General features: G+C 30.2%; 2 protein-coding genes across 3 annotated transcripts; both read right to left on the bottom strand.

Moving 5' to 3' along the window:
• Positions 1 to 3,084: 3,084 nt before the first annotated feature.
• On the bottom strand, positions 3,085 to 9,326 carry LOC114390957 (GATA transcription factor 8-like). 2 transcript variants are annotated; one of them, XM_028351905.1, is made up of 4 exons: positions 8,913 to 9,325; positions 8,343 to 8,400; positions 6,863 to 7,105; positions 3,085 to 4,449 (listed from the first exon to the last, which is right to left on the bottom strand). In XM_028351905.1, exons 3-4 carry the CDS (start codon positions 7,085 to 7,087, stop codon positions 3,673 to 3,675), a joined length of 1,002 nt encoding a protein of 333 aa, XP_028207706.1. In that variant the 5' UTR covers positions 7,088 to 7,105; positions 8,343 to 8,400; positions 8,913 to 9,325; the 3' UTR covers positions 3,085 to 3,672. The 2 variants fall into 2 exon arrangements, with proteins under 2 accessions (XP_028207706.1, XP_028207707.1); XM_028351906.1 differs by lacking the exon at positions 8,343 to 8,400 and having other exon boundaries at positions 8,913 to 9,326.
• Positions 9,327 to 16,637: 7,311 nt separating this feature from the next.
• LOC114389966 (protein ENHANCED DISEASE RESISTANCE 2-like) lies at positions 16,638 to 23,460 on the bottom strand. Its single transcript, XM_028350659.1, has 10 exons — positions 23,370 to 23,460; positions 22,793 to 23,061; positions 21,488 to 21,551; positions 21,212 to 21,390; positions 20,594 to 20,695; positions 20,413 to 20,463; positions 20,188 to 20,331; positions 19,674 to 19,769; positions 19,371 to 19,472; positions 16,638 to 17,026 (listed from the first exon to the last, which is right to left on the bottom strand). The coding sequence occupies exons 1-10, from the start codon at positions 23,458 to 23,460 to the stop codon at positions 16,934 to 16,936; spliced, it is 1,191 nt and encodes a 396-aa protein (XP_028206460.1). The 3' UTR covers positions 16,638 to 16,933.
• Positions 23,461 to 24,303: the final 843 nt, after the last annotated feature.

Below are 24,303 nucleotides of genomic sequence, written 5' to 3'. Positions count from 1 at the left end.
ACAATGATGGAATTTGAAATATCAAATAACATATGGCTATACTAATTGAATTTGGACAAAATATAAACAAGTAAACAAAGTCAATATTTATCATATATTGAGCTTCACTTGTTGTCAAAGTCGGTGCTAGCTCCTCCTCAACTTCCTTGTGTTTTAAAGCTTCATCAACTTCATCCGGGGTGAATATTTCTTCAACTTCCTCATGTTCCCCCTTGTCCCTATTGCTTCCTCAACTTCTTGAAGCACAAACGATACTGTCAATGGTTCCTCATTTTTCTCACGTGCAATGTTCAAATCTATTTGCATTGGCATTTTTTGTGAAGTGTGTTTTCTTTTTTCGGTGAGGTCTACATTATTTATTTAGTGCAACTACTAAAAGAATTGGAGAGTCATATTTCAATTTTTCAGACCAATGGATTTTTAATTTTTGGTGGAAAATCATGATTTGCATTAGTTTTGCAAATTTGTATAATTGTTATTTAGGAGGGAAATCTTATTTTGAGAAATTTTGGTAGTATTAGCATTTAAAAAAATAGAATATTTATTCCTGAAAAGTTTTGTTCATAAAATTAAGAATATTTTCATTAAATATAATCACCACTTAATATACTTAATGTTAAGGGTACTTTTGGAATGAAAATTTAATTTGTACTGTAATTAATTGAAAGTAACTTATTTAATTATTTTTATTGGTGTTGATAATTTAATTATTTATTTCTTATATATAGGAAATGAGGTAGTAGTTTGTTTGATACAACATTGCATGGGATAAGCTTTCATGTGTAATATGTAAGAGTCTCTTGAAATCTATTTGATTGGCATGAGGATTTACACTTTCTAATGTAAAAACATAAAATAATGAGTGTTAGATTAATGTTAAACAATTAGACAAAAAAAATCAAATTCCATAAAAAAAGATAATATTCAAGCATACACTAAGTGATGATACATTCATTTCTCACCCTTTCAATTTATAAAAAAAGGATTTTGACTTTTGGCAATTGTTCTGTTTGTGAGGAGGGCTGTTTTTGTTATAGCCTATTTGTGTACAATTAGAAACGCAGTTTAGGGCCAGAGAAGAGTTCTCTTGGGCGTTTTAATTTTTACTATAACTATATATTTTTTGAGCAAAATATTTTTAAAAATATCTAATAACATTAATTGACTTTTTATTAAATATTTGTGTAAACATAATTTATATACTAATAATATATATAATTCAATCTCCTCACTTTTATTCCTTTTACATTTTTTTTTATAAATGAATAAATTTTTTATAACTACTATAATTTGAATATTTAATTCTTAAGTGAGACCTGAAATATCTGTGTGCAAGTTTAAGTTATTTAAGCTGTCTATAAGATTATTTGGCTTAGATATACTTAAAATTTTCACCTCTTCTCAAAAATGTATTCTAGTAAAAGAATCCATATCCTTTCCTACAAGTTGAGGATATGTTATTAAATAAGTCACCTCAATTGATCGATAATTATGGACGCATTTTTCTATCCTTAGAGACGGAAGAAGTTATTACTTGCACTCCTTTCATACGTACCCTACTTTGATAGAGATGACTAGAAAAAAGAAAATACATTGGAATAGTAACAGTAATAGTAGGCACAAGAGGTTGGTGACAAAATTGACCCAACTCTTACATATATATAGTAATAGCAGGGCCAGTTTAGAGTAATCAGATTACACAAAAATACAAAAGATGTTGGAGGGGGAGAGGTATATATCCTTGTGAAGTCTTTATCAAAGTTGTTATGATCAGGCATAACTTAAAGCATGGGAGATGTGTGACATTTTTTGAAAGAATATTTCCCATCAGCAGGAGAAAATTCAAGTAGCTGAAATGATTGATGCAATGGATTGAGTTTAACAGCAAATTATCATTTAATTTAATTGTCGGTTGTAAAGTTGAAATGAGATCATGACATGTTGCCAAGTCCTCAGAAAGAGTCTCTCAATGTCATAATTAGATTAATATAGTAGCATTAGTCTTACCTTTCAAGGCATGGATGCCTTTTTTATCAATAATCATCATCATTTCTTCTCCCACTGCTTCTCTTTCTATTTCTTTTTGCTGGTAGGTTTTGTAGGTTGTTCTCTTATGTAGGTAATTTACATTATAGTAGACAACTACTTTTTTTTTTAATTTTTTGAGATTTTTTTTTTTTCTGGCCATTGAATTAACCTCATATCTATGTAATGAGTAATAATTTCTGAAAATTTTCACCAAACTAGCAATCTTTTTAAACTTCATAACAAACGAATTCTTGAAATTGTTCCTAAAAGATTTTTTTTTATAATCTTCCTTTTACCAGATCAATCTATTTTTGAGGTAAAAAAATACCTATAATTATCACTCCATACCTATAACTAGGAGGTATAATAAAGATATTAATCCTTAAAAATATAAAATTTTCATCTTAACTCGTAAAAGTTACAAATATGTAGTCAAATAAACTTTCCCTAAGATTGTAAGCATATTCTATTTAGTGTTTGACTTCATAAAACTTTACAAAAATTTATTCACTTTAATCTTCTTTTTCATTACATTCTTTTATTTCCATTAAAGACTAAAATGAATAAAATTTTACAATATTTTACAAATTTAGATTTAGGAATTAAAATAATTTTTCTGTAAAATCAAAAACTAAAGTGAATAACAGTATTTTAGGGACTAACGTAAAACTTTACTCAATAATATAGTGATATTATTCCTTTTCAAGTAATATGTCTAGTGCCTATAGAGTAATATACCTGATATTTGGTATTGCCAAAATTCGTTGTGAAATTTTAATATCGTCTGTCAAAGACTAATCTCCACACAGCGAACTAATTGATACAGTGGCATGTGTTGCTGCCAATATTGCAACAATTGGTCCGTTGCACAGTTTGCTAAACAGAGCAATATTGCAATATGGACAACTTAGGAAGAATCCAATACCAAAGTTAGAATAGATCAAGATATTCTTATACTTAAAAAAAAAACTGCAGTATTGCTCAAAATCATAACTGGCATATACTTACTCATTGTAGCTTGCAGATATTAGGAAAGGATATGCACAAGACAAAACATTAAAAGGAAGAAGGCAAATTCCAAAAGTTCCTTTCCTGATCAACTCATAAGTTTTGCTACAAATGAACAGCAAAAAGAATTTGCTACAGGGAGGGATATTTAGAAACAGAAATTAAAGAAAAAAAAATGAAAAATGATGAGAATAAGAAAAGTAACAAAGACTCCTCCTGAGTACTGCTACAATTACTAGACCTAAAATGGCTAACACTCTGGTGACTCTACCCTCTTTGACTTGCATATCTCTATCCCTTGTTCTTCAGTTCTAAATATAGCTACAATATGATCATGTTCTATTTTGCTCCTATCCCCTCATTCCAGCCCTGTACAAAAATCCAATGAGAAAAATAAATGACAGACAAGAAATAACACAAAGACTAAGGTTTTAACTTGCGGTTGCCATCAAAATTGTGGACAAATATGGCTGATGCAGTCACAACCGCAACCACAACGCAGTTGCAGACACCTCTAAAACCTTTAACATTGCAGTTTGTAGAATGCAATTCAAAACCTTGTATAAGACATGACTCAAGAGAGGACTTGAAAGAGAATTAGAGAATTCTCCAACTAGAATCCTTCCTTTCCCCCTTTCACATATATTCAAGGGTAAGGCTGCTGTTAGTGTTTGGAATGAGTTCTGGTGAGGCAGCAGAAACAGTTGCAAAGCCAGATTTGGTGCCTGTCTTGTTCCTCATTTCAAGGACCTTCTTATGGGAGTTGGAGTGCATGGCCGCACAAAATGTTGGACTCGCTGCAGGGCGATATTCGGGGAAAAGCCGGCCTGACTTGTAGCGCACGCCACAAGCATTGCAGAGTGTTTTCGGCCCCATTGGCCCTGCCCTCCACTGTGGTGTCTTGGTTATCTCACAGTGCAAGCATTTCCTAATTGCCTGTGATGGTGCATTCCGCTCTTGACCTGATGGGAAAGTCACTTTGATCTTCTTTTTCTTCTTGTGCTCCCCAGAGGCCTGCTTAGGAGCCTTGATCACCGACTCAGCGAAATTCTCGGAATCCGATGATGCCTTGGAGGTGTTGGCAGCGTTGTGCTGCGTGTTCTCACCAGTGGAGGATGCAGGGGAGATGAGCTGCATCACTGGATTGGGGTTGAAGGTTGCAGGACGCGGGCGCTTGCTGCGCGCGCGTCCACATGGCACGGAGATTTTAATCTCCGTGCCAGCCTTCTCGCCAGAGCAGAAACTGCTGCTTTCAAGGACTGATACTGGGCTTGCTGTCTGGAACTGGGCAGGAGCTATGTCCTCCTTGGTGGTGGTGCATTGTGGCTCCTCTTTCTTCATGGTCATGCTCCCACCAGAGAAAGAGTCCTCAACAAAATTGGACAGCCATTCCAATTGCACAATGTCTTCATACTGAAATAAGGACACACATTGAACATAGTTAGAGTTTAAGTTTAACATTCCCTAGCCAAGAAGAAAAAGATTTCTCATACAAATGACATAACAGAGATGCTACTAAATTGACAATTCAAGCAAAAAAGTAAATGGTAGGATGAAAAAAATTCTGTTACGCTTTTTATTTTATTTTATCAATAAGTACGTAGCTACAAATCCTTATAAGTTATAACACTATTATCATAAGTGTTTTCTAACAAGTGCCCTAAGAAATTAAAAAAAGCAAAGATTATATTGGACATTACGAGAGAGTACATTTAAAAATTATAAAAGAGCACATTTTTTTTTATGTATCCCAATAACTTCTTTTTCTTTCTCTTTTATCATAAATGACACGGGATGTAAAGCTATAAACATTGGTTAACATTTGTCTCATCATAATTTTTTTTATGATATTTCATTAAATTTTACAATAAATCTCTATTGAAAAAAATTCATATAATAAATTTCTATTGAAAATAATATATATAATTAAATGCATATCAAGTGTTTAATCAGTGCACTTAATCCTCTTGGGACAGAGAATTTAAACAAACCCCATTGGTGAATATTGCAATCTCTTGAAATGGAATAATAAAAGGGTGAGCTTAGCTTAATGAATCAATACATAGAGAAGAATGTTAACAAATACTACTATAAAGCTTAGTAAAAACTGTTTATAAACAAATATTACTGGTGTATTTCTTAAGTAACTTAATTTTCATTAAATACTTTTTCTTTATTCATTCTTTGACTAATGTCTTTGAGAATCATTAAAAAGACCTATAACTAAAAGCTTTGTTATTGTAAGGTTTTACTAACAAGTGTCGAGTGTCCTAAAAACACTAATTTAAATATTAATAGATACAATACTTTTACTCCTTTATTTAAACGTTTTGACGTTACTTTGACTTCCCTTAATTTATATAATTGCATAAGAAATCAGAAAAAAAAATAGTCTATGTTAATAGAGTCAATGAAAAGAGTGGAATATCAAGTAAAATTTCATTAATTTATCCTAAAAATTAATTCTTTAACTAAATATCTAGACACGTTTAATGAAGGTAACAGATTTTGACCATGACCAAACCACAGTTCCTGGTGAAGTTACTACTTAGAGTGACGACCCTTGTAAATGGCCATTATGGCGTCACATGGCAAGGCACGTGACCTTCAATAATGATAATCATAATAATTTAGGCAGCGCAACCCCACAACGGAGTGGAGGATGTGCCCATTGTTTCTCACCGACAGAACCATGTGTCCTTACCAAATTACCAAATTACCCCTTGTCTAATTTTTTTTTTGGAAATTTGTACAAACCCAAATCCAAAATTATGCTGCACTAAATTCCCAAATATACCCCTGTCTAAGTTGTGACGGTGCAGATTAAATTATTTTAAAAAAACCGAATTTCAGAAAGGAAAATGTTGATATACAGCTTTATATTAATTTTGAGAGAATATTATTGTAAAGCATATTACATTTTTTATATACTGTAATTAATCATAAACTGTGATATACAATAATTTTATTGACTTTAATATAAATAAATACAAAAAGTCTTTAAGATGGCCATTGATTTTTTTACAATAATTACTTAAATAATTCTAAATTTTCCTAAAATATCCACCTACATTTTTTATATAATATGTATAAGCATTAAATTTATTTTATATTTTCAAGCATTAATTTTTTTAATCTTTTATTTAATATTTTTTAAGGGAGTAAGAAAAAATACAAAAGAATGTAATTAAAATTTTTAAAAGTCATTATTTCTGATAGGTTACAATGAAAAATTTATGCATGCCTATTAAATTTAGAAAAATAAAATAATTGTTCTCCATATAATAATTAAAAATTAATAAATAATTTTTTTAATAAAAGTTATGATGGGAACACATTAATCAAATTTAAGTTAACAAATTTTACGAAAAAATAAGTATATTTAATATGGATTAATATGATATTTTAAATAATGAAACTGTTTAAAATTCGGACAGCCATTGTCTGAAATATTTGAAACCCTGAAACTCAAAATCCAACTTCAAATTTGAGAAGAATACTATATACACTTACAGTGTAAATTTTTTTTAATGCATAGATATTAGACTCTTTAAATTTATCAATATTTTAAAAGATAACTTTAGATTATTAAAAACAAAAAAACACAACAGTAGAACACTAACGAACAAAAAGACATCAACAACTGAAGCGAAGATGCACAACTAAAAGAACCAAATATTCACGCAACCCCATTACGCGGAGTAACAGACATGTAATAAAAACATCAACAAAATCATGGGGGTTGATGAAGTTACACGCAACACGTTTAGGGTTTACGTGTCGAGTGCACACGTGGACGGACAAATGAGAGGCGTTAGAGACTCACCGGAACAGAGAGCTCCGCCGAGAGGTCCGTCACGGAGTTGTCGGAAAACACCGTGTCGGTGGCGGGGAGCGAGTCGGACTCGGCGGACCAGAAGTTCGCCGGTGGAGGGACAGGAGCGGCGGCGGAGGTGTCAGCGGCGGCGGCGTCGTCGGGGAATTCGAGGAGGTCGTCGATGTGGTCGAAGAAGTTGCCGCAGTCAATGTCGTCGATGAAGTTTCCGATCATTTTCCTTTTTCTATTTCCCTGAGAAAATGAGAAGTGTGAGTTGGGAAAATGGAAGAGAAAAGAAAAGGAGAAGGTTTAGTATGTTTTGTTTTTAAGGTTTTGTTTGTTTGAAGAATGAGTTATGAGAGTGTGAATGGTTCGAAATCCGTTATTAGTAGTAGCGCCCATGTCGGGGGACCCACGAAAGGAGTAGGGTGTCCACCGTGAAAGAGAGAGCGCATGTTAGCACTTGTCATAAAAGTGTTTTGTTTTTTATATTGATCTTTACAAAATTTGAAAGTTTATGGCAATTATTGAAATGGAAATATGGAATAGAAAAAATGATAATAAATTAATATGTTAAAATGGGAACTTATAAAGAATAAAATAAAAATGCTATAGTTTCTTACAAATTCTCTCTCTTTTTTATTTTATTTTAAAAACAATAAATAAATATATATAATGTCTTAAAAATATAAAATATTTATTATTCAAGGAAAGTGAAAGGATTATGAAGTAAATATTGTAAGAAAATTTAAAATTTTCAAATATAAATAATTCATGTATATTGTCTAACCATAAATGTTATATACAATAAATTTATTAATAGGTATCTTAAAAATCATGTCAAATAGATTTTTTATTGACCAACATTAATGGTAAAACTTTAAAAAAATACATTTACTATACATGTCTATTAGACTCATTTTTAAATGTAATATTTTTTTTATTAACTTTTTTCCGGTTATTTGAGAAATGAAAATCCTAAACGAAGTCAATCCCATATGGCCATATGGGTTTTCTGAAATTGTCAAAGATTCTAGTTTTGGGAATTATAGAGAAAGAATTAGAAAAGAAATCTAAGGTAAAGTGAGTTTTTGAATTTTATTTTAATTAATTATGTTTTAATCAAAATTCGAAACAATTTAAATACATCAGTAAGAAATTCATTTTTTTGGGTAATTGCTAACAATAGAGACTTCAAAATTACTTCTATTAAAAATAATATTTAATTCTCTCTTTTACTTTGAAATTTGACATAAAATCCGGGATTAATTGAAAATTACGAATGAAAATAATTTTGAAAAGGTGCCATTTCAGCTAACACTTGGAATATATGTTAGCAACAGCTGGTCCCAAATTTGTTCCATACTGTCTTTGAAGTCATAAAATTGAAGACGAAGAACATAAGAACATTCAATTTCATCATCCTTCAGAAGAAAAAAAAAAACTATTTTATAAAAATTGAGGTAGAACATGCAGAACAAGACCTAACCTTTAGTTTACTTTGAGCAAACCTATCGGCAATGCGTAAACAATTTCAAAATCCAAACCTAGAAAAGAAGAAAAACAAAACAAAATCAGCTACGGATGAGAAAATTGAAATTGAAAGAAATCAGACATAACTAATAATTAATATACTAACTCATTTCATATTTTCAATTGAAATATACTAGAATAATTAAAAACAATGAGGGTACGTAGTAATTAACTAGTAAACCCTCAACATTTTTCATTCTTGCCCGAATTCCTTTCTCAAGACCAAACGTGTGACGTGTCAAATATTTTTTTTAGGTTTCCACGTACGTAATTTGAACATCTCTCGTAACTAAAAGTGAAACCATGATTAATCAAGTTAGAAGATTAAGTACATGTTTGGTTAACCGTTTGCACAACTCTAAATATGCGTTTGTGTAGCAGAGCGACAAACGGAGAAACAACTATACTGTGTTAGATTGAAAGAAAAAAAAAAAGTGGGTTACGAACCCTAATTCTTTTTCCAATAGTAAATGAGCAAAATGTGTAACAAATACTCATGAACCAAATGAGAGAAGCAGAGGCAAACCTGAAACACAGAAAGAGACAACAAACAAACAAAGGAAGCTCCAAAGTCTGAACAACGTTAGTAGCTATTCTTCTCCATGATGACAACAAAGTACAGTAATGTTCAGAAAGAGGAAATAAGAGAGGGTTTTGAAAAGAGAGAGAGGAGTGAAGAAGCCTTAAAAGAGTGATAAGAAGTAAGAACTTAGAAGGGAAGAGAAGAAGAAAAACAAAAGTAGTGTGATAGAAAAGAAGAAAAATGTGATGGGCAACAACGTTAGGTGATGCTCCGTGTTCATTGCTAGCTGTCTTTTACTATCCCACAGTGTCGTGACGTTGAAGTTATTCTTTAATCTCTCTCTACTCTGATTGCACACGGGTCCCATGCACTCACACCCTACACAATACAACGTACCCCATTCACGGATTTTCACCGCTACAAAACAACAACAACAATCTTCAACTCTATCGCAGTGCATATTGCATGCCCCATGAGAGAAGATTGAGAAACTGGTTCCACTTTCCCCTCTTTTTATTCTCACTTTTTCACCCTTTTTCTGGAAAAAAACGCCAATGGGTTTTGAATATTGGGGGCGAACGTTTTTTGAATCAGAAAAAAAAAATCCGTTTTTTGAACCAGAATTGAATTCAGTCAACTTTTTCTTTTTACTTTTTATATACTGGGTAGGGAGTTTTTTTAATATATTAAATGTTTTAATTTTTTATTTAATATTTTATCGGAAAAATAGGTATATTTAGTAGAAAAATTAATAAAAAGATATAGTATATTAATGAGTTTAATAATGATACATTACCAGTATTAAAGCTTTTAAAGTATAATATCAAACAATAAATTTTTTTATTAATATTATTTTAAAATAATCATTATAAAAATTAATAAATTTAATAAATAATAATTTGTAATTAAATAGCAAGGCTATATTATGAATATCCAATCTAATTTCTTTATTTATTAAAATATTACTCTTTTGAGTTTTACTACGGTACGTACGGTACATTACACTACTTACAGCATCTGCATAATAGGCCTCGGTTTGCGGAAAGTACAACCACTGATTGAGAAACAGAGAAAAGATAAAACAGAGGCTCAGAATTTTTGTAGATGAAGTGTGGAGGGTCCGAATTGCAGAATAATAATGGCAGGGCCCAAGCTGTTGTTTCAGACAACTTTAAGTTTTGGTTTGGTTGGGTTGGATGAGTTTTAAGGTAAAAACTAAATTTTAACTAATTATATTTGATTAGGTGAACTGAATAATGCTATATTGCTTTTATTAATTTATATTCTTATAATTTTCTGTTGCCTTATAAAAAAGGTACAAAATGAAAAAGTAAAAAGTAAAGTACTACGTACTTAATATTTTAAAGATATAAAGTATATTTAATACTTACAATACAAGATAAGTAGGAAAATTAATAAGATTTTATAGTAGAATTATTTTAATATAGATTGGTTTGGGTTTGGATTTTAAACTTTTTCAATTAATCCGAACTAAACCAATTTGATTAAGATATGTTTAGTTTCATTCAGATTGTTTGTTAAGATAAAAAAAATGTTATATTTGTCAAGTTTTCATTTTAACATGATAACTTCTGTTATACTAACAAAGCTTGGTTAAGAGCAAATTTGTTTTATTTGTTACTTGATTCAAGATGGCCCTTGGTTATAGTTGATCCAACTTCTTCTTCTTTTTAGCTCCTAAAGGATACTTTATGGTGGATCAATTACGTAAGAGATTTAAAGTTCATTTGAAATGTCAAATTAACATTCACTTGTTTTGGAAATCCAACCCCAAAAATAGTGGAGGCATGGGCGCTGCACAAAGCTCTCTCATGGATAAAACAGCTTGGTCTTCAAAAAGTCATTGTTGAAACTGATTGCAAAATTGTTTTCGATAGTACTCCTCAACAACAACACTTTCAGAATTCCAATTAATTGTCAACAGATGTGAAAATGTTCCCTCTAGTATTCAAAACTCCATGATGAATTTTATAAAGAGATAAGCCAATTAAGTGAGTCATAGCTCAGCTAGGACTTCTAGATGTTATGTTAGCTCTCATGTTTTGATTATATTTCTTCTTGTATTGTTATTCACATTTTGAATGAAAGAAAATAATCTTATATTTCTTATAAAAAAACTTATTTGATTAGCTTACAATTGAACTTGTTTGACTAATTAAATTAGGATTTTTATTAAAAACGATCTTATTTAACTAGTTAATAATAGCTTATTAGCTAATATAATCTACTTCAACAAATTCAAAAAATTGTATAATATTTTTCACGACAGATGAGTTAACAATTATTAAAAATATTAATAATTGTACCTGCAGAAATTATTTAATAATATACACACAACAAGCATAAGACATTAAAAAAATGGTACAAAGGCTATTATTTAAGTCATACAATAATCAAAATTAATCTCCAAACAAAAATATCCTAACTGAGATAGCAGTGCAAATATACTAAAATATTTTTTTAAACTAAATACTAAAATATATTTAATAACACAAGTATGATGCAAACAAAAATATCAAGCCCAAAAGGTGAGGGTATACAAAAGATATAAAATTCTCTCAAATAAATCAATATAAAATATTTCAAGGTGTTAAAAATTGGGGACACTTACATCAAACATTTTTTTAAAAATAAATAAAATATCCACCCCCCTCCCAAAAAAAACCTTCTTCCTCTTCGTATCTCTCATTTTTATGAATTATTATGATTTTATTTAACCTTTTATTGTCCTTTTGCTCCATTCAAATTATATTGCCACTTAAAATGATCTTTTATAGCTTAGAGAAAGGTGTTAGCACAACATAAGGAAAGGGAAAGAAAATAAAATTGCGCACACAATGAGAGAGTGCAAAGAATATAGGAGACAAAAGGAAAAATCCAAATTTGGGAATAAATCAAGTTTCATGAATCACATTAGGACCATAGAAATTCTTTCATTCTAGCCATCAATTTTCTATGCATTTTTTTTTAAGTATATGGGTGCAAAATAATAGCAAACATAACCCTTTAATAAAATTTACAAAGAACTTGAAGATTTGAGAGGAATTTCATATTGAAATGAGAGGTTATGAAAAAAAAGTTTCATTAATAATTCGAAAAATTCTTACAAATGACTTTACAAAGCCTCGTGAAATTTTAGTATGTTACTTGTTGTGTGCCATCAAGGTGAAGCCCGAAATATATTTTGTGAATCATCTAATTAAAGAGAACAAAATAACTCAACTACAAGTGTTCTTGGATAGAAATATGTATTTCAAAATAGTAAGTTTCATGTTTTGGGATGTGTTACAAAACATTTGATTTAATGCAAGGTATACACATCATGAAAAAAAAATTATGATCGAGAACCCTTAGTTGTTTTTACCAATTTGGACAAAAAATTAAAATAAATTATTTCAATGCTATTCCAACACAAAATAATCTCAATATGTATCAATCTAAGCTCCTACATCAATTGATGGATTTTATTGACAAAACTATTAATAGTCACGAAATCTTTATAATAAAAAAATTTAGGATAAATAGCTTATTTAGTATTTGAATTATACATTTATTGACAATTTAATTAGTCTCTATATTTTTGAAATGACAAATTTAGTTCATGAATATGAAAATGTTATAATAAATTAGTTCAACCATTAAATATGAGTGATTTCTATTAACATTAAGTATATACATGACATGTTGCTTATACCGCATATTCATGTGTGCATGAGATTTTCCACTTCGGCGCATATTATTTTGAACTAAATTGTCAATGGAAAAAAATATTTTTTACTCATGTTTTTTTTCACTTTATGTAGGTAACAGATATTTGAGTAGAAAATTTAAGGAAGCCTCTTCTTTTAATTCATTCAACATAGTTGTTATGTGCTAGCTCATCTTTCATCCTTCTTCTCCCTATTCAATTCATCTTCATCCTTTTTCTCCCATAACTTTCTCATTCTTCCCTTTTTGTTAATGGAGGTGGTATGGCAAAGCAAACTCGAACGAAATTGGTTGGCAAAAAAAAATTAACTTTTGCAAGTAACTATCAAAATGGTCCCTCACATTTGATACTTAATATCAAAATGATCCCAAAAAATATAACTAATTAACAAAATGGTCCACAACAACGAGATATAATAAGTGTGTATTCATATAATAAGTGTGCTGCCAACAAATAGCTAGTCAACAACATGAGGCAAAAATTAAGGAGTATATCCGACGTGACATTTAAGACATGCTCAAAATATAAAGCACATCCTTGTTTGAATGGGCGAGAGCTGTGTGGCACATAGCCAACACATCTTGATCATTATTCAACGAAACTAAACCATCCTTGAATTCTCTTTTTGATACCAAATAATTAAAAAGCATGGCCAAATGTTAGATATCCACCACAAGCTTTAGAAAGGTCATGTACCGTCTTCATATTCATCAAGTTAGTCTCCAAAGACTCTAGTAACAATTTTCACCCTCCTAGTATGAATGCAAATTTATTAAATCACGCCGTGTATCACTTTATCAGTTAGTTATATTTTTTGGAGACTATTTTGACGTTAAGTTTCAATTATTGGGACCATTTTGACTTACTTGCAAAAAGTTAGTTTTTTTGTCAATCAATTTCATTCGAGTTTACTTTACCATACCACCTCCATTAACAAAAACGGAAGAAGAAGAAGGATAAAGGAGTATTGGAGAAGAAGAAAGATGAAGGTGAATCAAATTGAAAAAGAAGAATGAAGGACGGTTAGATAACAACTTGCTAAATGAAATGAAGAAGAAGCTTCCTCAATTTTCACTAATTTTGTTTTTGTTGGGTATCTAAATATAGAGTTTTCTATTCTTGTAGAGGTTTCTCATGGGATAATGGTAGAAACGTATCTTTAATTTTCATTTTCCACGCATCTTTAATACAAGGAAACACAATTTGATATCCTTAGTATGTGTTTTTCTTATATTTTTTTATGTTATCTACAATATCTGTATTTCAACTGATTATACTCTTATTCATCTTACAATATTAATTTCTTACAAGTTTTCTTTGAGGAGATTTCTTACTTGTTAAATATTAGTGTAGATTAAATCAAATTAATGAAGAAATTCAAACATTTATTCAACAAGTATATATAAATGTTAGGTGAAATCCAACTTATTTTTGAAGGCCGTGAATGGTTATCATCTTTATATATATATTGTTTCAATTCCTACTTGATTGTTTCACTTGTATAGTAAGTGTATCTTGAGCAGACTAGCAGACTTTTACATCACTCAAGACTAAAACTACTTTCTGTCGATTTATAAGTGCACTTCTCACAAATTGGTGTGTATTTAGAAAAAATCCAGAATACTTAGTCAAAGTTTTAGCCTGAGTAGTCAAAAGCACTAGCTTTACTATATCTTTTGACTTTTTTTGGTAATATATCTTTTAACTATTTTTGGCGAAATCGTTTCTAGTAATTTTATCATCTATGTTCAAAATGAGAGAGCCTGTAATCCAGCAAGTGTTGCTCTAAACTTAAAAATTAAATTAACACACATACATATATATATATATATATATATATATATATATATATATATATATATATATATATATATATATAGTGCAACTTTTAGTATATATCTTATTTTTATATCCTATAAGAAAGATATCAAATTAGAGGCGGGCTTCTCTTTCTCTCACGACCTTTGTTTCTCCTTTCAATTTTTCTCTTTTCCCTCTTAACTAACTTGATTTACACTCTTTGAATCATTCATTCAATTGCCTTAAAAATTACTCCCTCTCTTTAAAAAAATGTCAAAAGGGAAGAGATAGGATCGAGCATGGTGGTGTGCTGGTGCTGCTCCACTTCATCCTTTACTTCTTTAACTAACTTGGGTTGCACTCTTTGAATCCCTTTCTTCTATTAGACTTCTCCAACTGGGATAGAAAAGATAATAATGATTGGTTCCAAAACCCAATTAAATTTCAAAGATTTAAGTGTTAGGCTCTTGTCACTATATATAAGTGTTAAGATAGCAGCCTCAAGGTTGTTGAAAAACAACGTGGATTAGTATTAGTGCTCTTGGGACATGCATGAGATGATGAGTACAGTTCAAGGAACTAATTAATACTTAATAATAGTGAAAGAAGTACACCTTTCCCTAAACGTGATTTCGATGGAAAATTGGACGTATCAATTATCGTTTCCCACCCACCACCTACTTTTTTATTTTTATTTTTCATAAATAAATATAAACAAGTTTTTGGTAAAAATATTGTAAAGATAATAAGTATTTAATAGTGTTTAATATTATTCTTTTTAAAATTAATTAAAAATAAATATTATTTTGAACATTTTAATACAATCATTACTTTATTTTTGTTTAGTATTTACTATTCTTGCTCTCTATTGAATGCTCATAATAATAATGCTTTTTTTTTCTTCTGTTTTATTTAGGGGAGATATCAATAAATACAGATAAAGTTAAAAAATTAATATCTTTTGAATTGTTTAAGGTGACAGATATATATAATAAAGTATATTAATTTCATTCCATTGTCACTTATTTTGATTGGGATGGAGTATATTAAAAATGTCATAAAAGCATTAATAATAATAATAATAATAATAGGTAATTAAACTAACAAGAAGACTAAGAGAGTTTTGTTTAATAGATTGAACAAAGTACATGAGTTGTTATAAATCTTTTAATAATTTTTGCAGATAAAAAAAATAATGAAAAGGGATCCATTGACCAAACAAAAATAAAATTAAAAAAACTAATTTAAAAAATTAGAAAAGAATTAGAAAAACAAGTAAAAAATAGAAGGTTGAAGAAGGCCATGGTCTCTAATTAATAGAATAGATAATTGAGAGAAAACTCACATTGGATTATGGTAGAAATGATTTCCATGATTCAATTATATTACATTCTTGGTATTTATACATAGTGTGAGAATAACTAACTTTGCCACATGGGCTACAGCTGTAATTAAAATGCTAAGACTAACACTAACAATTAACAAGGCTAACACATACTCTGTTATTTGATGGATCGGTTCCATTCGAAGCTGATGCAATTGGTTTAACTTATCATCCCCATCGAATTCGCTCACCACAGTCTTCTACCTCTTAATTAATGAGTTAAGAAAATGACTAAAATCTAATATTTCGAAAATTTTGGGGATTAAATACAAAGAATTTTTTTTCAAATTACTAAAATGAAATCTGATATATTTTTGTAGGAGAAAAAACATATTTAACCCTGCATGAAATAAATTATTTTATTCTACTTATAAACTTTTTTAAAATGAAAAGTTTGAATATTCAAATCATAAACATAACTAATAATAAAAAAATATTTTACACGTCCAATAAAAATAGGCTCAATTCTTTTAAGTAAAATATGGAATTTGAGCCTTATTGATTTTAAAAACATTAGTTGAGAAAATAAACTCTATTTTATGTGTTTTTTTTCCTTTTCTTAAGTCTTTTAACTAAAAAACCATTGTTAGTGTGTAACATTTGTTTTTTTTTGGGAGAAGCCAAATAAATTTATTAATGAAAGCACAAGGTGTACTAAAGCTTAGCATAAACAAATTAAATTCACCTACAAATACAAGATGAGGAGAGTTACATAAAATAGCATTCCGGCTTTACAACTGAATTCCTAAAACATCACATTCTTAGTATGTAACATTACCCTTATAATAATTGGTAGAATAAACTAAAATTATAATTTATGTGCAGTATGTCATTAAGAGTAAATTGAAAAATATTTGCTTTACAAATTAAATAGCCAAATAAAATAACAAAGGATAATATGTACATTGTCCACCAGTATCAACTTCAGTGGAAGGACAATGAAGCACATAGTTGCATCTCTCATCTACTGTTGTAAATGATCCATGCCCCTAATTGGTCCAATTGTAAAAGTTGACTATTTTTAGTCAAGCCTGAGACTAATTTCTCTCTCTTTGAGTTGAAATGTTAGCTTATGTTCTTCAAAGTAACAAATAAATTTCAGGGTAAATATTACGGTTTAACTACAAATGCTTTGGCTGTATCCAGATGATTGAGTTGGCTTGTTCCAATGAGGACTTCTGGAAGCTCCTTTTCTGTGTTTCCCTGCATATGTTATCAAATGTGTAATTTTAATATGGTAACATACATAGATAGAAATTTTTCATATTAAAAATGAAAAGAATTACAGAATAATAGGGAGTAGATTCCCATCACTAAAATTACAAGTATGAAATAGAAATAAAAATAAAAGAGAAGAAGGTCTAACTCAATTGGTTAAAAAATTATGTGAATATTGTAAATTCTCTAACACTCTTTAATTTTTATGGATAAAAAAAATAAAAGAGAAATAATGTACAATTTTTACCCAAATTACCTAAGCCACCCTAGACAATCCATCCAAATATCTAATGTCCCCATCTCCCTTGTTAATCATATTCACGTCACTTTCAATGGTTGCAACACTTTTCCCACTAATATCCAATTGCCATGTGCCCATTTAGTTTGATGACTCTTTACATAACAAAATTTTTCATCTACTACCATTTCCAACTGAAAATCATATTTGCCCCTAGCCCTCCCTTTCTCCCTTTTATGGTATATGTGGATTCGAGGCCTATCGGCACAAGACCCATCAAACCATTAGAACTCACAAATGACTTTCACCATGAACTTAAGGTGAAAACATAAATATTAGGTTTAAATAAGTACAAAACTCTTGTTAATATTATGATGATTAGGTTAATGAATCCATTTAATGAGCACATATTCAATATCTTGATTCATATACCTTTTGAATGGCAAGGACTTTTGCTAGGAACAACTTACAATTTCCATGCATTCCTTAGATGGAAAATTCAGAAGTCTTTGGCTAGAAAGACTAATTAGCAGGGGAAGAATGAAATTCCTTCATTAAAAGTGGAACGTGATTTGATTTATCAGACAATAGCAACCTCTCCTTATACTATAGACACCCTCGAGGATGTGACTTGAGATTCCACAAATAAATTCCTATAAAATAATTTAATCGTTCGTCTTCCAAAAGATATTCAACCAATTCTGAATTGGGGCTCATTGAAATGGTTTGATACACTCTGTAACCCAAGATAAAGCATCACCAGCACTATTGTCTTATCTTAGATATGAAACTTTAGCTATTCCTTGGTCAAAAATTGTTGCTCTATAAAAACTTAATGGTAATGTCCTAACAAATATTGCCACCACTTTTGGAATACCAAAACTAAGGCCACTATCACCTTTAATACAGACAAATTTTGCCTTACACACCTCTCAAATAACGCATGGCTAGTTCCTGAAAATACTCTACCTTGCTACATAAGGACTATCCCAATACCATACCCTTGCGAATTTGTTTCAATTTTGAATGGTAAGTCAACATGGGCTTTAGCAACATTGAGCAATAATTCTCAAAAGAAACCATCGGCCTCTAGTAACCAACAGAAGTTGTTTTTCTTTAAATGTCAAGGACTTGGAAATCACATGGTAATTCTACATAAATCTTTTGGAGGTGGTCACTACCTTTGTTAGGTTTGTTTTAGTTCCTTCGGTTGAGATGATATGCCAAAGATCTTCAACTATATTACACCAAAACTACACCTTTTGTAATTAACACACATAATATCTAATTTAAACACCATCACTAGGTGGTGGCTAAGACAAGAATGAAAAGCTAGATTGTTTACAAAATTTTGTAAATCCAAAACACATTTCCATAGTACGAAGATTGTTAAGTCAATCCATCAAATTGGAGTGATTTAATGACAACAAACCATATGATTAAAATGTTAGTAAGAGAAGCCCTTATTATTAAGGTGTTGACTTGATTTTTTTTAAGTTAGAAAGGATGGAAATTAAATCTTTGAATATATTACAATTCAAAGTGGGCCTCCACAGAAATTGGACCTGTATCCCTGGTTATCTAAAATGTCCATATAATTCCAATAAAAAATTAAAATGATAAAAGAAAAGAATGTTTAAAGGTTAATGTCCACATAATTCCTGTAAAGGAGTAAAATGATAAAAATGAAAGAATATTTAAAAGGACTAATTTAGTGACAAATTAATTTTTTAAGGGAAGAGATTTAAAATTTCACTATATTAATCATCATCAAGTGGGGTTGAAAAGAAATTTTGGGATATTATTTTGGTAGTAGATTAATTTTCCAAAGAATTTGATGATAAAAATTTTGGAGGATTAAAGTGGTAATAAAAAAAATTCTGTGGGACTAATTTAATGACAGCTAAAATCTTTAAAAGTTAATAATCGTTACAATGTAAAGGATTATATTGAAAGTTTTCTCAATTATATCAATAAACTATTTATTGCTAATATACTAATAATCAAAACGAAGAAATATATCTTCAGAGGACCTAAATGGATGTTCAATTCTTCACCTTAGTCTAACAGTACTGATACTTTTATGTGTACCTGTATCAGAAATGCCATTCCTACGACCAAATTGTTTAAGTATCCAAGAACTAGGTTGACCACCCCCCTTGCAACAGTTGAAGATCCAATATTGATATCCACCTGAAAATATTTATGATTTAAATTAGCTTAGGAAACATGAGAAACAAGCTAAAAGTAATACCAAAGGTTAAATTAAACACCATCCTTATCTTTGTGTGTCGGAGTCAGAGTCAGAGTCAGATGAAAACTAAAATAATTACAAGTAAAACTACAATAACAATCACCACTACTCTAATAATTATGGAAGATCAATATTGTCACCTCTAGATAGTTTCTCCCACGAATATAACGTATGTCTAGAGCTTTGCCTAGCAAAGATGGCTTGTTTCCAACACTCTGCTTGACTATCCATGGTCCCTGGAAGAAACAAATCACAAAGTGTGTAAAGTTTTAGAGATACTCTTCTTTATCCAACTTATTTTGGTGGGCTTAAATGTAATTTTTATCAATCTATTATCAATTTTTATCCCCCACTATTTTATTTGTACAATTTTGGTTTTAACTTGACATCCAATATTTAATGGAAATGCTAACGTGACAGTTTATTGTTCTGCCATGTTAATATGATATTCTACTATACTATCACGATTGTTTCTATTAAATATCGAATGCCAAATTAACGAATGAGCCAAAATTGCATAATTAAGATAGCAAAGAATCAAATTAGCAAAAATAAAAATAAAAGACCACATATATGAAATAACAATAGTAAGATAAACAAAAGTGCAAGTAAGCCTTTTTGATGAAGGACCACGAATATTATGATGAAGTTAACCTTAAAAATATATGGTATTAGCTTAAATCTTGAGTTTCTGTAAGCATCATCTCCATGAACAAAGCTATGCAATAAAGGATTGTCCTCCAAAGGAGTTTTCATCATGTAATAGAGTCCAATGGAATACAAGGAACTTCCAGGCACCTGATTGATAAAATCATACATTAAACAATAGGATTCTCAATAACTAGGGCGAATGCAATAATCAAGATGAGGTTTACTAACTTGGAAGTTGACAACAAAAAAGAACTCTGGCCCCCCATTTTTTTCATATTGCTGAATCAATCCAAAAGCAGAAATGTGAGAATGACAATATTTCAGCAGTAATGATTCTTTTTTAGTCTTTTGGCCATCAACAATGGACGAAAACCATACAAAAGTAGCAAAATAAGGATAGAAAATAAACCTGAACTATGCTACCAGGACGACTGCATAGATCATCTTGTCGCGAGTTAGATTGAATCCAATCTGCACCAACCATTTGCATCAAGGTTCTTTCTGCCTTGACCTGGATACGAGAAATTCAATCTCCTAGTTCAATTATGTGCTTAATTTATGTAAAAAAAAATTGATTTTCGTGTTAGCCGCGTTCCTCAACATAGTCATTTTCTTTATTCTAAGGCTTGTGATAGAAATTAATTTTTATGTAAACACATGTATATTAACTTATACTTGTTAATTGAATTGTTCTTATACCTTTTATTATCATCATAACATGGAACGAGCATATTTTATCAGGCTAGGATCATCAGGAGTTCTCTTATAATACTTTCAGAAGTTAAATTTCTACAGGGACAAAACTTAGATACAGTCTCATAAGTGTTTTTTGTATTGTTCTTCAACTAGAATTGAAGTTTCACCTCCACAATTTAATTACATAATAAAGATTTGCACTTAAATTTATCAAGGTGAAACCCCAACTTTGATTAGAAATAATACAAACACCACTAAGGAATTGTATATAAGTATTGTACTTTCTACAATTGGATTTTTATATAGGTACAGTTTTAGAATTTGTAAATACCTTTTTCTTATCTTTTAAATAAGTTTTTCCACGAATATAAAATAAAGATGCATCAGATTCATCCCAACTGCATGGTAAATTACAGCTTGAATCTTTTTGAAGAGTGGCTCCATAAGGGCATGGCTCACTATTATCCCTGCTGGAAGTCTCTTGTAAATCCATGTATCCCTTCTTCTGAACTGCAAAACATATTTGAAACCAGTTCCTCAAAAAATCATTTAGCAGTATGTTACATACCTTCCATCTCTAAGTAATGATACTTAAAACAAGAATAACCTGAAAGGTCTTGTAATTTTTTTGCCAAACCATCAGCTGATGACATTTTGGGGTGGTAATCCGTCTGTAAATCCAGTAATTTCAGTTTCATCGTCAATTAATAAAATGAGACAAATTGCCATAAAAAGATCTTTTAGATAATAAAATATTGGTTTTTGAAATAAGAACAAATGTTTGTTGATCAAATTATAAGGTTTTCTATGTTTTTAGGAAGGAAAATGAGAAAATAGAGACTGAGTAATGTTTCTCTGTAAATAATGTGATTACAATTTGATGCAAAATATAATGTACGAATCCTTATTTATATGAATACTAGCTAGATCATAATCTTAACTAAAAATAGGAAACAAATCATGAGATAATAAGGAAATGGGGTGCCAGAATTCTTTTTTGTTGTCAACTTCCAAGTCAGTATACAGGTTTTGTTGTCAGCTTCCAAGATAATAATTATTCTTTATGGACGTGAGTTGAAGAAAACTCAAATATTGAGGAAGATAAAAAAAATAAATCAGAAAGAACAAACTGAATGCACATAAGTATTAAAGGGGTTGAATTCCTGAGCCTAAGTGAAGAAATATTAGTTCAGTTAATACGACTCTTGACCTGTTAGGAAGAGAATATGAACATTTGTTTCGGGTTTAAGTTAATTTTAAGAACACTCGGATTATATTTATCCTTGCTCAACACGAGATAATTTTTTATTGACATAATTAATAAAAAAATCTGATGAAATAGATTGTAATTCACAAAATTTAATGATCAAACATGCCTGATTCTTTCTTTAGTTTGTAGCGGTGCATTCTCATGTTATGCATTTTCATTTAAAATTCATGCGACATTAGTAACTTTTGAAAGTTCTCCATAAATTAACCTTTTCATTCAATTCCTTTGTCTTTTTTCCTTTTCTCTTGAACTTTCTCTGTTTTTGTCTTTACTGCTCAAGTTAAACAATAAATTTAATCCATGTATACCATACAGCTAAATACCATTTTGGTCTCTAAAGAATTCAATCACAAATGAAAATTAGCAATTTCATTTCTGAAAGATATTAAGTTGATCGATTTCATTATATTTCTACATTAATTAGTTGTTGTAAAGGACTAAATTGATTGACATTTTCATAAATAGGAATAAAATTGATGATTTTATTTACATTACTGAGAAAAGTATTCCCTAGTAAGCAAAAGTACTGTGTAAAGTTGTTCTAGTTTCAAACACATTGAAAACTTGATTATGATTAATAAACCAGAACATCAAGTAAATTCTGAATCCAAGATGGAAGAATCTTGGTAAGGAATAAGGTACCTGAGAGTGCTGTTCTGAAAGCGGGGCAGAGTGCCACTCATTCTCAAATTCATCATAGTTCTTTGGTTCAGAAACATCAAAGAATTCATCAGAATCATCCAATCCCATTAAATTTGTACGGCGAGAAGTTTCTCCATCGACCTCTCCTTCCAATACACCTTCCACGGCTTTGCTGTTCTCTTCTGTAACTTCATTCTTAATATCTACTGCTATTTCAATAGGTTCAGAGGAACAATTTCCAGCTTTAGCCTTAAAAAACTCTCTTAGTGCTGCAAATGGTGAAGATTTTAAGACTTAAAGTGTTAGTATAACAATATCCTTATGTAAAAGCTATAAATAAAAACTTCAATATCTATCATGTCATATCTTATATTAAAGTTTAAAATAAACATTTGGTATCAATAAGTGACACTCATTTTGAAATTAGTCACCATACAACCTTACTAGTACACATTAGTCTTTGCTTTTACAATGTTTCTTAAATTTTAGTCACTATATGCCTTTCTAATTATAAGGGCTAAACATAATTTTTTTTCATACATGATTGATTCCTAAATATATTAATTGTTAAACGTACCTGCAACTCTTTCAAGCATGCGAATGGTTGAGAATCTAGCAGATGAGGAGCTTAGATACAATTTCCATAACTTCCAATCAATAGCAAGCATGTGTTTTACAAGAGACTGCTTTCCTTTGTTAATAGGAGTTACTAGAAATCCTCCACCTACCAAACATTAACCAAGCATTGCAATTACAATTGTAGCTACATCAGTCGCATTTTCCAATATTTTTTACTATTTTTTTTGACAGTAAAGCAACCACAATTGCAATTTGAAACCTTACTCAGAAAAGAAAGGTAAAATAATAATCTCAAATTTAAAAGCATACATTACTTTTAAGGGATGCACGAACATAGCCTCTTTCAGGTGGACAGATCTTATGATAAACAGAATGGAATAACAAAACTGTTACAGAACCATAGGAAAAGACAGAATTAACTGATAGATAATAACAATGAATTAGAGCTTCATAGAATGGTTTTACTTAAAAGAATGTACCATATGTGCCATTATCCTCTCTTCTCCAATACCGTCGTAGCAGAAAATCTCGTGGTTTCATGCCCCTAAGAATGAGATAAATTAATAACAAGTATGATTGAACAAACTGTCTATAACAAAGTTCAATTTATCAATTACCATGGTAGCCAATCATTGTACAGCTTCACATGAATAATATCAGTATGATCATCAATGTGGTCTACCACACTGCCTTGGTATGTACAAAAGTCCCATCTGCAAGAAACTTATTATATTCAACATTTGAATTGGGAATGAAAAAAAATCTATAAGGGGAAAATTGCCAATGATTCATTACGAATGTTGCTTCTCTGGATAGCATAAAAACTTCTTAGTAGTTAGTACTAACGGGGATATGAATCTCAAGTTGAAAAACACTGACAGTCATACTGTTTGTCTTCATTTTTTTTGTCTTCTTTTACAAACATAAAGAGA

This window comes from Glycine soja, chromosome 16 (assembly GCF_004193775.1).
Source record: "Glycine soja cultivar W05 chromosome 16, ASM419377v2, whole genome shotgun sequence".
Classification (NCBI taxonomy): Eukaryota; Viridiplantae; Streptophyta; class Magnoliopsida; order Fabales; family Fabaceae; genus Glycine; species Glycine soja.
The sequence above is the reverse complement of the archived record's forward strand: the minus strand, read 5'-3'. Positions and strand labels throughout refer to the sequence as shown.

Excerpts from the sequence above, each read along its gene's own strand:
- LOC114390957 (XM_028351906.1), bottom strand. The coding sequence starts at position 7,087 with ATGATCGGAAACTTCATCGACGACATTGACTGCGGCAACTTCTTCGAC. Across the intron at positions 4,450-6,862 it reads CGGCGGAGCTCTCTGTTCCG|TATGAAGACATTGTGCAATT; the intron begins GTGAGTCTCTAA and ends TCCTTATTTCAG.
- LOC114389966 (XM_028350659.1), bottom strand. The coding sequence starts at position 23,460 with ATGCTTGCTATTGATTGGAAGTTATGGAAATTGTATCTAAGCTCCTCA. Across the intron at positions 23,062-23,369 it reads CATGCTTGAAAGAGTTGCAG|CACTAAGAGAGTTTTTTAAG; the intron begins GTACGTTTAACA and ends CACCATTTGCAG. Across the intron at positions 20,464-20,593 it reads GTCCTGGTAGCATAGTTCAG|CAATATGAAAAAAATGGGGG; the intron begins GTTTATTTTCTA and ends GGATTGATTCAG.